At 44.3% G+C, this 16,301-nt stretch overlaps 2 protein-coding genes and 1 long non-coding RNA gene across 3 annotated transcripts; 2 read left to right on the forward strand and 1 right to left on the reverse strand.

The window, feature by feature from the left end:
- The first annotated feature begins 2,244 nt into the window (after nucleotides 1-2,244).
- Nucleotides 2,245-5,193, forward strand: MRPS14 (mitochondrial ribosomal protein S14). Its single transcript, XM_061452064.1, has 3 exons — nucleotides 2,245-2,323; nucleotides 2,665-2,823; nucleotides 4,774-5,193. The coding sequence occupies exons 1-3, from the start codon at nucleotides 2,279-2,281 to the stop codon at nucleotides 4,954-4,956; spliced, it is 387 nt and encodes a 128-aa protein (XP_061308048.1). The 5' UTR covers nucleotides 2,245-2,278; the 3' UTR covers nucleotides 4,957-5,193.
- A 1,243-nt stretch (nucleotides 5,194-6,436) lies between these two features.
- On the reverse strand, nucleotides 6,437-12,136 carry CACYBP (calcyclin binding protein). Its single transcript, XM_061452063.1, has 6 exons — nucleotides 12,017-12,136; nucleotides 11,406-11,598; nucleotides 10,619-10,715; nucleotides 9,946-10,045; nucleotides 8,565-8,659; nucleotides 6,437-6,748 (listed from the first exon to the last, which is right to left on the reverse strand). The coding sequence occupies exons 1-6, from the start codon at nucleotides 12,035-12,037 to the stop codon at nucleotides 6,589-6,591; spliced, it is 666 nt and encodes a 221-aa protein (XP_061308047.1). The 5' UTR covers nucleotides 12,038-12,136; the 3' UTR covers nucleotides 6,437-6,588.
- Nucleotides 12,137-14,728: 2,592 nt separating this feature from the next.
- LOC133268647 (uncharacterized) lies at nucleotides 14,729-15,797 on the forward strand. The gene is made up of 2 exons (XR_009743124.1): nucleotides 14,729-15,276; nucleotides 15,669-15,797. It is a non-coding gene; the product is annotated as an uncharacterized LOC133268647 (long non-coding RNA).
- Nucleotides 15,798-16,301: the final 504 nt, after the last annotated feature.

A 16,301-nucleotide genomic window follows, 5' to 3' on the forward strand; every position in this document is an offset into this window, starting at 1 on the left:
AAAAAGGAAACCAAACACACAAAAAAAACAAACAAAAAAAACCCCAAACAAAACAAAAAAAACCCTAACCTTGAAAGCTTAAATTACATTTTGTAGGCATTGTTAAAGTACCTGCATGATTGTTTTAACCATGTGCATTGCTGAGCTCAGTTTTCAGCTAACAAACTCTCTCAGATTCTTCCCATCTGCTTTGCTTTACCGCAACCTCACAGCTGTGCTGAGAGAGCTGAAGATGGTAGCAGCCTGTAACAGGGGGTTGAAGTTGAATAGAGTGTACTTACAGTGCTGAGCACGGCAAATACCACAAACTCACACTGGGGCTCCAAGCTTTCTCACTTAGTTTGCATTTTGTAAAGCTGCAGGTACCAAACACTCTTATCCTAGGCAACCCCATTACAGAAAGGGAAAGGTAGTGCTGCAAAGCAGCACAACTGGTCTCACCTCCACAGCTGGGAAAGTGCTGGTGACACAGGTGATGCCGTTGAGCAAGGCAGAGATTCAGCCCCAGCTGAAGAAATAGTTCTCCTTCCCATACTCTTTAGTTCCTCACTCAGCTGGATCACCTAACAAACACAGGGAGACCAAGGGGAAGTGGAGCAAAATATTGCAGGAAAAAAATGCACACTCTAACATGCAAATCACCTTTGATCATATCTGGCTCTCTGCTTTATTTGCCCTGCTAATTCCAGATTGCTGGAAAGCTGAAAAAATAGCAAGTTATAGATCATAACATCAGGAAATTGAAATTCTCTCCTGGCAATCACCAGAAATCTTCCAAGCCAGTCATGCATCAACGCACAATATCACCAGGAAGCATGGCTACAAACAGCCTGAGTTTTGAACTGGATGCTCACAGGATTGCAGCCCACAGACTGAGACTTGGCTGTTGCTGCAGTTTCTCTCATGCAAGTTTAAAAGCAGTCTTTCAGCTTCTCAGAGTATGAAGAGAGCACAGAGAGATGGGAAACAAGGCCAGTGACAAGCATCTCACCTCTCTGGGGCTCATGAGACCCATCCAAAGCAAGAAAATCTGAATGTAGCTATCCCTCTATGCCTGTTTAATGCTCTGTGTAACAGGTATTAGTGGTTTCAGCCTGGCACATCCACAGAACAAAAACCATCAGAACAGCTAACACCTGGGTTGGCAAGGCAGCCAGAAACTGAAGAGGCTCTGGAGAATTAACCACTTCATCAACACCAAAAATGGCTTCTTTGCACTGATCACCATCACCTGCCCCAACAGCCTATGTGGGTAAGTTATTGTGGAACCTGTTGCTGCTGACTCCAGCATGGATAACAAAATTTGACTGCATTAGCCTGCCAGTCTGGCTCCTTCTTCCAGATTACACCTGTATACCTCAGAACCAGTATAATATACCAGGCATTGAAGTAAAATGCCAGGCACACAGACAAAAAGCAGCATGAGAAACTGAGAGAGAATCCAGCTTCTTGCTGGACTTTTGGGGTGTAGGTAACAAGGTGACATGAACAGAAAATGTAATTGAAATTATTTGTTCAACAGATAAAACTTAATGGATGTTCTCCCTGAAAGCAGGACATAGACTTATTTGAAACACTGCCTGAGTGGAGTCCTAGTTGGTAAAACAGGAAAGTTTCAGGGCAGCTTAGAGCAACTGAAGAATTTTCCACAGTTTTCACTGTTCAGCATTGATTATTCAGTGGTGTTTTTAAATGCTAAAACTTACCCAAAATTCATGAGTTGAAAAAAATGCAGAAAGCTGATATAAATTTAGGAATAGTGCTAGGTGATAAGCAAGCAAAGAAACTGTTAAGAAACAAAACTAAGGCCACATTGAAGAAGACAGCTGGCAGATAACCTCATACACAGCAGGATAAATGTGCTTTTCTGGGCGGGGACCCCAGAATGCGGTGTGATGCCTCTGCATTACATTTTCCGGGTGGGACTCTTTTCCCTGTCATTTTTACTGACTTTCCTCTCCAGCCTAGGACCCGTATCCTGAGGTTTCTGCGGAAGTCGCCAGCTCCCTCTAATGACGAGGCTTGTCATCAGCACTGGGGTACGCAACACTGCCCTCTAACGGGGTTTGGATTCTCCCACCCGCAAAGGCACCGGAAATAGAGTCACTGCACAAGGGCGATCGCGGAGACCAAAGCCCAGCCCGGCGGGGCAGGTACCGCTACGCGCCCGCAGGGGGCGCACCGAGAGCCCTGGACCCCTCACCGGCAGCCCTACCCACCCGCCTCACCGCCGCGGTGTCTCAGCGCATGCGCGACCCCGCTGCCGCTCTCCGAGAAGATGGCGGCGTCCTCGCTGTGCTGGGTGCTGCGGGCCGCTCGGCAGGTCAGAACGGGTCACTCCCGGCCCTGCTCCCCTTCGCGACCGCGGCCGGGACGGCGAGCGGGCAGGGACGGCGAGGGGCTGCGGGGGACTGCGGGTCTTGTTAGACCGGCGGGAACAACGCGGGTGTGGGTGCAGCTGCGGGTTATTCGTGCCCCGGGTGTCATGAATTCCTTGCTGGCTTCTGTGAGCTGAGCGGGATCACACGTTACACTTAGTGGGCAGGAGCAAGGAATTAGTTTGAAGAAATCTGACAAAGAGACGTTTGTGGAAACAATTCATACTTGGGTCGGGCAAAGTGTGCGGCAGGCGGGTGTTATTGCAGGCTTCATTCTTTTAATCAGGTTCTCCCCCCGCCCTGCACTAGCCAAGTGCGCAGCTACTACGTGGACTGGAGGATGCTGCGGGATGTCAAGAGAAGGAAGCTGGCGTACGAGTACGCGGACGAGAGGCTGCGGATCAACGCCATCCGGAAGAACACCCTCCTCCCCAAGGAGCTGCAGGTACCGCGCAGCCCCCCCGGGCCTTGCTGTGGCGGCCGCGTTACAGACCCGAGAGGCCGTGCCAGGTCACGGACGTTTGCTATTCCCAGTCACTGGCCCAGGACCATGTCACATTGCATAGCTGCCGCTAGCACCCAGCGTCTGCAGAACCTTTTGGGAGTGTTTACAACAGGGTATTCGCCTGACTAGCGGCTGTGTGTGTTTTGGGTTGCTGGTTTGGGTTTTTTAAACCAGTGCTTCTCTTGTAAGCAGTATATGTAACACTACATGTGATGAAGTATCTTCCTTCCCCCTCCCCCAGCTGCACTACCATGCATTCAGAAAGCTGTTTTCCTTATTTCTGCTAATACGGGATATTATATGATTACTTGTAGAACTTCCCAAATAAACATTTTTTTTTTCTTTAAAATCCTAGGAGCCTGATCCAGTCAAAAGCACCAGTTTGTTCAATTAGAAGTACTTAATTTTATTTCTTGCCTGAGCTACAAGCATGCAAGAGCTGCATCAGATTTGGGCACTAGAGCTGTTCTTAAAAATGCACCTACTCGCCCAGCTCACAGCCTTCCTTACTAATCATTAAAAACATTTGTATCAGAAATATTCCTGTACATATTTGATCTGGTCATACCTAATTGTGGGGAGGTCCTTACGTGCTTAAACATCCTTGGAGAGAAAGTATATGGATCTGCTTTTATATATTGACTTTACTATTGTCTTGGCAAGCCTAGTCTATGTGGATGTCCTTACAGAACAAAACCAGATTGCAGCTGGCCTTGCTTTTGCTATTCCTCAGCTGCTTTTGTCACGATTTGAAGTCACTAAGTTATAGCAGCAGCTAGAAGACTCCAGGAAAGTAACTTCTATCTCCCCTACAAAAAGTCATTTAGGCTCCATACTTAAAGACTTTAAAAGTAAGTAATGAGTTTTCTCTGAAAGCAGAGGTTACTTTCTGAAAAAAAAAAAAAAAAAATCCTAGGAATTACATAGGTAGATAAAGTACTGCAAATGTTTGGCTGTACTAGGGGCACATAAAATTAGACCTATATACATAGGTAAGATACACAACTGGATAAAACCAGTAACTGAAATATGTTCTGAAGACAAGCAGTCCTCCTGACCTTGCTGTTATTAAAGTTGAAAGTCATGATGCTGCCCTTTGAAGGCAAACATCCTTTTGGAAGACAGCCCTTACGCTTGCTTTTCTCCTGGAGTATAATAGGAGTGTTTGTAGTCGAGCCTCAGGCCTTCCTTTTACTTCCCACTGTGACTGAACATGGGCTTCTTTGAGCCCTTCTGTCCTTCAGAAAATAGCATATTAAGAATGCTGCAGTTAGGGATGCATATCCAGCCTCAAGCAACTTCATTTAGGCTACATTTCCTTGCTGAGCTCACCTTTTCTGACGTTGCTGCTACATGGTGTTTCCTGAAAACTGGTGAGCTCTTCAGTTATATGTAGAAAGACCTATCTTAAGCCTTCTCATTAGAAGAGACAGGAAGGGTCAAAGGGAGACAAGTGTCTGAGAGACACCTGGATTTGTCCTCCTCTGGCTGCAACTCTTGGTGTCAGTAAAAGGGATCTTGTATATATCAAAGCATGTTACCTAAGAAGGCAATTAATAAGCAACGTGTATTTAAATACAGCCCATATTAAAGGATTAGCCCACCATGCAATAAGGAGAAAGCCAAGTGGATTTTGACTAACTATAATCACTGGCTTCAGGCTGTTCGGTTTGTGTAATAAAGTTAACTTTGGGGTCTCTTTGTGAATCATGTTACATTTGCCCCTAGGATGCCCAGAAAGAAGGGGTGAAGGCAGGTAAGCATACTCATGAGGTAGTAGAGCAGCTTGTGGCAGTACCTACTCTACAGCTAGATTTTGAGGTCTGACAATAAGCCCCCTCAAACTCTTGGTAAATACAGGTAACTGTGTGGTGTGGTCTTCTGTTTTAGGAAGTGGCTGATAAAGAGATTGCTGACCTGCCCCGGGACAGCTGCCCTTCGAGGATCCACAATAGGTGTGTCCTGACATCCCGCCCTCGGGGGGTGAAGCGGCGCTGGAGGCTCAGCAGAATAGTTTTCCGCCACTTTGCTGACCATGGTGAGATGTCTGGGATACAGAGGGCCATGTGGTAGATCACCGCATGGATATGCATTCAGGCTGAAAACACAAAGCAAGTTCAGTCTGTGTTTGAGTTAGTTAAAGCAAGACTGTCCTGTCCAAGAGCCCAGCACCAGTATCAAACTGATAAAGGCAGGATGAAAAGCCATGCTGATGCCTTAAACTCACTGGATTGCAGCTGGTATGAGTTGACAAAAAACAGTATAACCACATTAAACTTGTCTGTATGAGGCAGTTTTATTGGGGGGGGGGGGAAGAAAAATCACTACCAGAGGGCTGCAAAACTAAGCTGAGGTTTGTGATAAGGGCAACATTAGAAATAAAGACATACAGCACAAGGCTTGTTTAAGCAGTTGTTTTGTCACTGTACGGTAAATTCACCATGGTAATTTGGGTAAAAGCATAAATGGAATTGCCCAACAGGGCAAAGTGGTATTCCGAACAAGGGTGAGCACAAACTCAAACAAAACATGGCCTCAAATTAGATACTCTTGCTATGCAAAAATATATGTATAATAACAAGCAGACCAAGTGGATAACAGACCCATTAGAAACTACAACATGCTAGCATTTATCTCCTGCTTGTAGTGCACCACTTAGTCCAGTGCTTTAAGAATAAGATTGCAAATCCTAGTCCAGACAATAATAGGAGAGTAATGGCTTCCTTAATTCATAAGGTAACATCAAACAGATCTGTCCTTGGGAGACACATGAGAAGGATGCAGGAAGGAAACAATAAGAACAAGCCTGCTGCTAAGCTCATGTTTGCCCTGTACTCTTCTTCAAAGCAGGGCAATGAAGGGGAAATGGCTGCTCTGTCCCCCTCCCTCACACTGGGGCTGAGAGGCTGCAGTGAACAGGCCAAGTACACCTGTACTACAAGCAGATGGAAGGCACACGTGCAGCAAACTGACAGCAGCCCATCAGCCCTAGTGGAGTCAGATTTGGGAGTGTAAGCTATCTCAATATATTTACTACTCCATTACCTTAAAATACTTGAAATTTTATAGGATAAAGTGTAGCTTGTCTCTCTTGTCCTCATATATCACTAAAGCCAGGGCAAGCTCAGTGGCCAGCATCAGCTGCTTACTGCTCTCCTGTGACTGATGCCACTTCAAAGACCCCTCAAGGAGGCCAACAACATAGGCACCCACTGAAGAGCTGTTCTTTAAAAATTCACAAGAGGTTAAACAGCAGTCATTAATTTCTGAGAGTAATTTTAATGTCACAGGATTAACACCGTATTGTTTCTGCTTAACTGTCAAGTGTTTGAGACAGTGGTTCTACTTTTCTTCAGCATCTCTCCCTTTGTGATGTGGTTTACAGTTCAACATACACACTACATCTCATTAAAAAAAACAAAAACAACCCACACTTTTACATTCTGTTCTGTTTCACCACTCTCCACTCATCTGAGAGGCTTTTTCAAGGAAGTGTAAGAATATACCTATGCTCCACTCTTCAGGAAATGGTGAACCACTTGACTGAAGGAAATGCTTTATAAGCTATTTTATTTAAGTATTTTCTCCAACCTGAAATGGAAAATGACTGTCTTTGCTTGGAAGAAGGTTGTATAAACAATGATCTTTGCAGCATAGCATGTCTCACATGGAAGATCAGTGATTAAGGCGGCCCTTAGAGTATTTTCAAATATCCATTGGCATGTCCCCTTTGGATTGTTTTTCTCTGCTTTCAACCCAGGCCTTGTTGATGGTGCGCTTCATTTCATCATCCCCTTCTGCATACATCTTTTTTAAAAGGTTCATAAGCCCTTCACTAGGGTCTGAGGTGTCATAGGCAGCCTTCCTGCAAGACAAACACATACAAGAAGATCACATATACCTAACAATTCTGTGCAAAAAAATTAAACACTAGCATTTGTTTGAAACATCCCGGTAACAGCAAGGATTTTCCTCTGGCAAACTGTTCAGAACCTGACAGTCTCAGTCAGCTTCCAAGTAGGGAGAATCCTAAAGAGTACCCTTAAATTACATGCAAGTTGAGAAGTATACCTAGAGCTGTCCCACTAAGGATGATGGGAAGCATTTTGCAGTAAACATGACCCTGGAAGCACCACCCTAAATTAATTTTAGGAAGTAGGAGTAGAATGCAACAGACACATAAAGACCAATATCTGTCTGTGGTGTTATGTGACAAGGGAACAAAAATAGAATTGTGACCACATTCACAGCCCAGAAGGCATTTTCCACTTCCCGTTTTTCAGATTATCTCCAGAGGTTCACTGTCTCATTTTTAACACATTGCATTTCAAAGGAACTTTCTCAAGAAGCCAGCTTACAGTGTCACCCACATGGTAAGCACCTGGGTATGACATGCCCCTTATCATAAGCCTATGCTCCCTCTGGCAAACTTGCCTGTCTCTATCCTGTTTTCTAAAGTCCCATAAGCAGTTACTAGTGCAGCTGCAGGCTATGTGAAAAACATGCAGATCAAAATAGGTCAGCAGAGGGAGCGAGCTCCCCAAACCAGTCTTGGAAGCATTTCTGAAGCCACTTATTTACCATGCTCCAAATCCCCAGTGCTGAACAGGGTGGCAATACTGATCATGACAGGCTGGGTAGTGTGGAGGACTTCTCTGCACAAGATACAGGTTTAACAAAATGAGCCTGTCCCTCCAACAACCTGCATTAGTATTCAAGTTACCATCTCTTAATCTCCAGTGATGTCTGTCAAGAGGGGAAGGTAGTTTTGCTCTAAATTCATGTATGGTTAGTTAGGACTCATCAGTTTTAGCCAATCATTCTATAAACAGATATAAAATTAATAGACATTGGCAGGCATAACTTTCTTGAAAGTCAATTTTTCCATGTTGCTTCTGATAAGAAAATGTGTGTGGTATTGTGAAAAAAACACAACAAAACCAAAACCAAAAAACCAAGAAACAATACAGAATTGTTACATGATACACTACTTATATAGACGCACACACACACACACATATATATATATAACCATCTTTTGTCCTCAGGTGTTTCGTGCCATAATTTACCATGCTTATACATCCAGTATCTAAGCTGCTTGTAGGGCTGCCCCCAAGCATTTGAAGTGATACAAATTAGCTTGAGACTTTGTGTAATGACCTAGGTAAGCAGAAGCCTGTTTTGTCAAAAGTACGCTGGGATTTTTTGTGCAGGCGCTTCACACACAGGTGGCAAAATAGTAATTATTTCGACCAGCAGCTGAAAGTATTATATCTGCATTTCTATACCATATGCACTTAACCTAAAAAAAGTCAACCTCACTAGAGCATTTTTGCAATGAATGCAGCCATCAAATAAGAGAATTTTTAATTGGTCGATTAACATTCTGCAGGTCTATCTTGGGTACTTCCTGTGATGCAGACTTCATCATTAGCAATAAAACAGTAGAAAAGTGGCAAGCAGCTACTGAAAGTGTATCTCCTGCACTTACAGTCCTACTGATAGCAAGAAAATCTCAACTTAATGATTCTCAAGCATCTCAGGGGCTTGTCCCCCAAAACAGCAATTTTCACTACCTGACTGCAGTGTCAGTGTAGCACAGATCTGCTCTCCTGGCAGTCCCCAAACAAGTCGGAGAACAAGAGATGGAAAACAAGATGGAGGGTTGAAAAGACACTTACTCTTTCTCTTTGCTTTCTTTTTCCACTTGAGTGAGACATTCCCATTTTTCCTCCCGCTTCTTCCTACACATCACAAGGACCATGTCTGTCTTTATCTGCATGGTGAAGAGCAAGACATGAATTCAGAATGCTAGTCGCAACCACAATGAATAAAGTTAGTTTAGAGCATAAACCTTTCCATCTTCGTAGATTTCTGAAGCATTTACCTCAGCTATCGTTATGTAGCACGTAGGAAATTATAGCATGCACTGAGCTTTGAGGTGTAAAGTATTAACCTCACTGTAGACACTTTAAATGCCATGATTAATATACTACTAGTACAGAACTATAGTACCAATACAGAAGAACATTATAGTGCTGCAGAAACACCATTTAGTGATTCTCAGGATGCTAAAAGTACCCAGGACTGTCAGGTAAAGGACAGCTATATTTACTAGACTTCTCTAAGAATACCAAGTTCAGGTAGAGACTCCCCCAGTTTATTTCTCCAAGGATAAGAAATTAGTTTTAGGGCATTGCTTAATCTTGCAGTATGCTTGCCAGTTACAAGCAAAGCCTGTTTAATTGCAACCCTAACCTAAATTTCACAAATAACTCCTGCATGCCACAGTGGACAAGAATCTGCCAGACCTTTAGTTTAGTTTAGCAAGTATGTGACTACTGCTCAATTCTATGCCAAAAAAGAAAATAAAATACCAGAGCATCACTCATTTATTTGTTTTAATTTCACACTGTCCTAGTTTTAGGGCAATTTCCAACTGAACCATAATTTCTTCACAACTGATGTCTCTAACTGCAGCACACAACTGTGCAGAACGCAGACAAAAGTATCTGACACATTCCTAAGCCTGGAAAGATGGTACAAGTTTCAGAGTATGGACAGTGCCCCCACGTTGCAGCAATTGGCAGTAAAATGTTGCCAGTGTTCAGTTCCAGAACAACACACCCTTAACAAAGGCAGAGAGGTTTCAGACTTTGTTTTAGGTGTTAAGCCTATTTAAGCTTCCCAAGATTTGGGTCTCCTGAAAAGTCTCTTAGACCTTAAAATTGCAAAGAATTCCTCTGAGGTATTTAAAAGCAGAGGATGTAAATGGATATTTAGTGGAATTTTCTGCTTGTTTCTGAAATCCTGTTGGACAGGTATTTAAAAAAGCGTACCATAGCTAGACATGATCTACTCAAATAGGAGGCCATGGATTCCAGAGAATAATTCCACAGTTATGACAATTAGAATTTAAGAAGAATCACATTCACAGGGAAGAAATTTTACAGAAAGAGAGAGGGACTGAAGGTCAGCACTGAGTCTCTTGAACTAGTCAGGCAATGAATATGGTACTTTGTGAAGGACCCAGGTATCTCTTAACAGATGATGTGCACTGACCTTTCTAGAGCTGCCTTCCACAGAGATGGGTTTCAGGAGGTTGTTGAAGGTCATGGTGTAGTTCTTCCCATTCAGATTCTTCACTAGCAGATCAAACGACCTGGGACCAGAAAACAGAGGTCACAAATATTGCAATCACTGCAAAACTACTGAGCCTTGCCACCAAAAACAACGTCAAAAAATACATCAGGCATATTCCTTGAGAAAGCGTATCAACAGGCTTGAATTACTTTCTTCCCAGTGCTTTCAAATCTTCAGTTGGATTTAATACTGTGGATTTAAACTGACCTATCCAGACTTGCCGACAAACTGAGACCTTCAGGGGGTTCATTCTACCTCACTGAACTCCTACAACCTTGTAAAGGCAGATTTATTTCATGTACACTTCCATTCTGTTACCATCAAAAAACAGGGCTAACATTGCATACCCTGGCAAGTGTGATGAGATGCAACAAGCATTTGTACAATGAAAATATCCTGATACCCTCTCAGGAAAGCTACACTTACATAGTGCTAAGTGGTAATAAAAGCTAATACCCCTCAGGGGTAAAAAAAAAAAAGCAGGTGGGGAGTAATGGCTGATCCAGAACAGCACTCAATGCATCCCTGCATTTCAAATGATGTTCTTCACCCATGCTTTCCTGTGCTGTGTGGTGCAACAAGGTGAACTCACCTCTCTGTGAAATTCACCTGCACATTCTCAGCTGGAAGCTTCTGGACTCCATTTAAAGAGATGTAAATCTTAATAAACTTATCTGACTGATCCCAACCTGCAATTGGAAAAAATAGATTAAGTTCTACCTTTCCTCCATGACCTGTGTGCATTTCATTCCAGCTCCCTCAAAGTCCCCTAGCAATTTGCAGGATCTCTGCCTTACCAAAATAATCTTCAGAGAGATAAGGGAAAGACATAAATTATTTGGGAATAATGTGACAGTAAAAAGAGGTCCTCACACATAGCCCTATTCCCTAATTCCTGCAAATTCTGAGCAAAACATACTTACCAGCTCAGACAGAGGAGAGTAACCCTGTCTGTGAGAGGGAGTCAGAGGCAGCTGTCTGCTTCTACTGCAGTTTCCTTGACCCACTTTTTCCCCTACTCCCTGCAGGACAAGTATCTTGAGCAATTACCTCTCCTTTCACTTACATGGCAGGCAGAAAAGCTAAAGCTCACTCATTCCTGCTAAGCACTGGGCAGCGAAAAATACTAGTAGGTACATGCCAGGGATCCTTAACGCATCCCACCCCTACTATCACACAAACAGAACTAGTACACCCTGTGGCTGGGACAGCATACGAGGCATGTGGAAGCATTTTCAGTGGGGTTTCCAATATGAAATAATCACTTAAGAAGCCTTCTTTATAATGCTAAGTGGCCACTGTAAGTCACACTAATGCTGTCATGCCTTCTCGTCAGAGACGGTGGAGCTCCAGTAAAGTGTTCAGAAAAACAAGCCTACCATAATTGTTTATTTTCACCGTGTACCCTCCCAGTGACATCTTTTCTTCCTCCACTGCATCTTTTGGCTTCGGTGGAGGCTGATTCTTGATTTCTAGCTCTAGCTTGTGTTTCTCTGTCATCAGGACATCACGAACCCGCTTCCTCGTGGCCTTTGTAAGCAATTCTTTTACTTCTTCCAAATCTTTCAGTAACTGGTGTAAAAAGAGGATCACACGTGCGTATTAGATACGGATACCTGTACTCTCGGTTCACGGCCGACCTCTTTCAGTGAGGACTTTCAGATTTCCCAGATGCAGCCGTTTCATTTCCTTCTAACCGTGAAGCCACCGATTCCTCACTCCCGCTCGCGTTCTACTTTCTCGGCCACTACACGTTTGAAGGTTTAACCTTCCACCCATTATAAAGCCCAGAGAAACCCAGAGGGTTCTGGTTCGCGCTCTAAGTGCGCAGCACCATCTCGGTGTGCACACCCGCAGCGCCCAGCAGACACCCAACCCGAGAGCTCCCTCCCTCCCAGCCGGCCGCCCCCCCGGCTCCCCGCAGCAGCCGCTCTACCGCCCCCCGCGCCGGTTCCTGTCAGAGCCCCGGGACACGCTGGGGGGGGCTCACCTCCTCGCGCGCTGCAGCCATGTCGCGTGCGGCAGCCCCCGGCAGCAGCGCCCACGGCCCCTCTGGAACCTTCCGGCCTCCCGCCCCGCCCACTCACCGCGCGAGCCCCGAGCGCGCCGCGGAAGTGACGCAATGCCGCCGCTCCCCGTGAGCCGGAACAGCTCTTCCCCCTCCCTCCCTCCCTCCCCTCCGCGCAGGCGCGGCCGTGGCCGAGGGGTGGAGCCTCGGGCCTCCCCACCTCCCCCAGGCCCGGTGCTGCTCGCGCCGCCCGCAGGGAGCGCCCCTGGCGGTGGCCGCGGCGCGTCCCGGGTCGGGAGGCGGTCGCTGAGGGGCGCCGCTCGGAAGGACCCCTTCCTTCCCGTCGCGGCGGAGGGGCCGGGCCGCTGAGCGAGCGCAGTGGTAACTGCTTTAGGGGAGGATCGGCACGATCTGCCCGAGCACCGCACCCTCGGTTGCAGTTGGTCAAGGTAAAAATATAGCGGGGTGCTTCTCACCACCGTTACCTCAGCGTCCTGGGCAACAGAAAAAACGAGTTTCTGCATCCCCAGGTGCCAGTCGGACCTTGAAATTTCACACAGGTGGAAAAAAAACCCCAAAACTAAAAAAGAAAAAACCCAAACAAATTGCGTCAGTCTTTCAGCAAGTAGGGAAGTGGGGGTGTCAGCATTTGTCTCCACATGTCTTTTATAAGCAATGGATTTGTCTCCAGATATCTTTTATAAGCAATGGAACCCAAGGCAGAATACAGCCCTTCAGCATTTAAAAAGTAGATTTCTCTGAAAGTGCCAGTTCTAACATCTGTTTTACCCAACTGAGGAATGACACCTAATTTGCTGATTTATGGCCTTAGATTGTTAACTTTTCTGAAGTGAATATCCAAGAATTAATTTGTAAAGATTAATAGCAAACCTGAAGCCAAGGACTTACGTTCAAGTCTGCGTTCCGCAAATCACTTTTAACAGACGTTGTCCAGAAGGGTTTATTATAACCCTCTGGTCCGGTGCTTCATGATTTGCACTTGAGAAAGGACCAGGAAAGATCTGCATAACTAACTCTGTGGTTGGTTGTAATTTCCACAGGACTTCAGCTTGTCCAGCATTTGAAGCTGGGCCAGTTGATTCTATATGGAAAATACAGTATGGTCAACTGGAATTTACTTCTGTGGTGTGGTCACTTTATTGGTTAAAGGCAGTTGCTTATTCAGAAATTGTTTCCTTGTGATCTTTGTTGAGCAGTCACCAAGACAAGAAAAAACGTTATGTGGGTTTTTTCTAGATACTGGTTTTGTAGTTTCTCCACTCTTAGTTGTGGCCTGATTGAGTGCTCATAGGTTTAGAATTTAAACTGGTATTGCTTTCTAATTTAATTTCTGTTTAGAGGAGAAAATGGTTTTGCTAATACATAAATGCATTGGTAAGAGAGCCTGTAATTTGCTTCTTTCTTGATATTTTTTTAAAACCAGTGCTTATGTTGTTTCCTTAGGAGCATTTCCATGCCTGTGGCACTTCCACTTGAGTGGCAGCTTCCACATGGAAGAGTTGTCTGTTGCATTGTAAAAACAGGTTCCACATGGCTCCCCTTTGCATAAAGCTGTAGTAGCATCTGCATCCTCCCCTGGCTGGAAACAGAAGACAGCCTGACAAAAACAGGTTGTCATCTTGGGTGCACCTGTACAAAGAGCACAGTGGCAGGGCTTCTCTTGGAGAAGAATCAGAAAAGATCCTGCATCCGGAAGGAGAAAAGGAGCTAGGTTAGAGTAAGTAGGAGTACTGAAACTCGGCTGAAAGATCCTGGTCTGGTCTCTCTGGCAAAGAAAATATAGTGCAGAGTGGTCTTCAGTGCTCTTCAGCTTGGGGAAGGGGTGGGGATGGAAGCATCTGAGAGGGTGTTGAAAGGCCTGTGGCCTTTTGTCTAGCAAGTAGTAGCCTTCCGCTTCTGTCTGCAGGAATTCATAGCAGCTGATGAAAACAGTCCTTGGATAGTGATGTGGAGGTAAAACAATACCAAATGTTATGTCTGGTAAATTTAATCTTCAGCTTTTCTCTCTCTTTGCCTTTGTATCTTCCCCTGAAGTGCTGTGTGCCTTTCCAGTTACCAGGGAATAATGGCTGTTGATCTTAATTAATAAAAAAGAAACCCTGCAGCAATTGCTCACATGGAAAATGGTTTTGTAAAGCATTTGAGTATTTTTGACGGCTGTAAATTCTGGTCTGCTCTGTTCTTGTTCAGCCATGTTTCTCTGTTAGGAGTCAGTTTTCAATTTCTTGCCGTGTCCTTGTGCTCCCTATGACCCTTCTGATAAGCATGCTGCCTCATGGCTCACTTTCGTATTTTTCTTGTGTACTCCAGGGAATCATGACGTCCTTAACAGTGGCTCCTGTTGCACCATGGCTGTGTATCAGTGACCTTCAAGAAAAGCTTATTTACCAGCGCATTCTCTGGGCTGGCAACCTCAGGCTAGAGTTTGAAGTGGAGGGCCAGGGTGACCCATTAGCTCTCTGGCATGGCGCCTGTATGTCAGACTTGAACAGGAGACCCCTTGGGAATGAGTACATCGTCCTAATGAACGGGTTAGAACTGGCTGTGTAGCACACATTTTGGACAGCTAGTCTGCCAAGTCTAATAGGGCTGCTTAGAAATGACCACCTTGAGCGACCTGTATAAAAAACCCTAGCACAGCAGCAGTTTATTATTACAAACAGATTGAAGCACCTTATTCCCATTTTGTATGCATTTCCATTTATTTTACAAGGCATTGTTCACACAATGATAACAAGGTACCAATCCAAACAATTCTGTAACAATTAAAAAAGTAAACATTTGTTGTGACCATGTACATTGAATTGCACTTTTAATACCAAGCATTACACTTATATTTCCATATTATACTTTATATAATACGTGGATTTGTTGCACAAGTACTGGTAGTATGGAGTTGTTCTCAGTTAAAAGTCTGATGTCGCTGTCATGCTCTTCTTTCCTAACTCTTTAGGATTTGCAAACTGGGACACACACAGATGACAAATGCAGCTCCAGATCTAGAAAACTTCATTGTAATGGAGCCAGAGCTTTGAAGCTGCTCTCTGGTTTCAATGTGCTAAAGTGAATTCATCTTGAATGGCAGGCACTGAGGGATTTGGACCATGCCTGATTAGACTCTTTTCTGCATTCACATGTCAGCTTTTCCCAGTTCAGAGAAGCCAGAAAATCTTCCATGGGAAAGCAGTAGTTCCCAAAGCTCAAGAGAGCTCCTGGCACAGGTTGGTATGGGCAGCAGTGCAAACCCAGGGATTACTGGAAGGGGGGAATTGGGATCTGGAGAAAAATCTGAGAATGTTTGCTCTCATTTGCATTGGTAGTACCATCCATGTATTATATAAAATACAAAAATAAGAGAAACTGGAAGGAAATTAGTACAGCCCAGGATTCTGGTGGTATCAAATCATAAATGAAATTTATGACACCAAATCCTTTTGATGTATTTATCCCCTTGTGATTCAGTTTCCTATATAGTATTCTATATATACGATATAGTTTTCCAAAGATACATATATATTCCTTCACAGGTTAAATAAAAGCAAGTCCCACTGAATCAGAAAATAAAAGGAAGTAATGTCCTAATTCTCTACCCATATCTTTTTGTCTTTTTCAGGTAAAAATAGCATGAAATACATTCAGTAGCAAAGCAGTTGGAATCCAGAAGTGGAGAACCCTGTATTCCTGGAGGATTAACCTTTACGTGTTAAGACATGATACTGAAATAAATTATGTAAACTTCTGACTTGGGTAAGGTGGGATCTTGATTAATGCAGAGCATTATTCATCCTGCTACAAATTCTTTGAATTTCCCAAACCCTATGGTTTGCTATGGATCAGCTCTGTTCTAAAGGCTGCTGTGATGTACACCCCACCTAACTTGAAAGATCCAAACTTGAGCTCTTCATTGTGTCTCCCCTCAGTATTATTACTTAGAAAGAGGTAACAGGACAGCTCCCAGTAAGATATTAGCAAAATAGACAGGAAAATAATATAGTTCAAGCCTTTGTGCTTGCAAGAACAACGTGACGACCGGTGCTGTGTTAACTCACAGCAGTGCCTTGGGTGTACACAGCATTACCTGTCTAGTGCAGCCAGCTGTTTGCACAGCAGCCCATTCTGCAGGGTTCAGCTGTAATAGGTGTGCTTGTCACTCAGAACAGTCCCCAGTCTTGAGGGAAACATCTCTGCCCTGATGTTCACATTCAGACAATAACACATACTAAGGTTTTCTCTCTAGCAGTTGGAA

This window comes from Pezoporus flaviventris, unplaced genomic scaffold (genome assembly GCF_033815535.1).
Source record: "Pezoporus flaviventris isolate CSIRO_AGI_PZ_B2104156 unplaced genomic scaffold, CSIRO_AGI_Pfla_v1 ptg000013l, whole genome shotgun sequence".
NCBI lineage: Eukaryota > Metazoa > Chordata > Aves > Psittaciformes > Psittacidae > Pezoporus > Pezoporus flaviventris.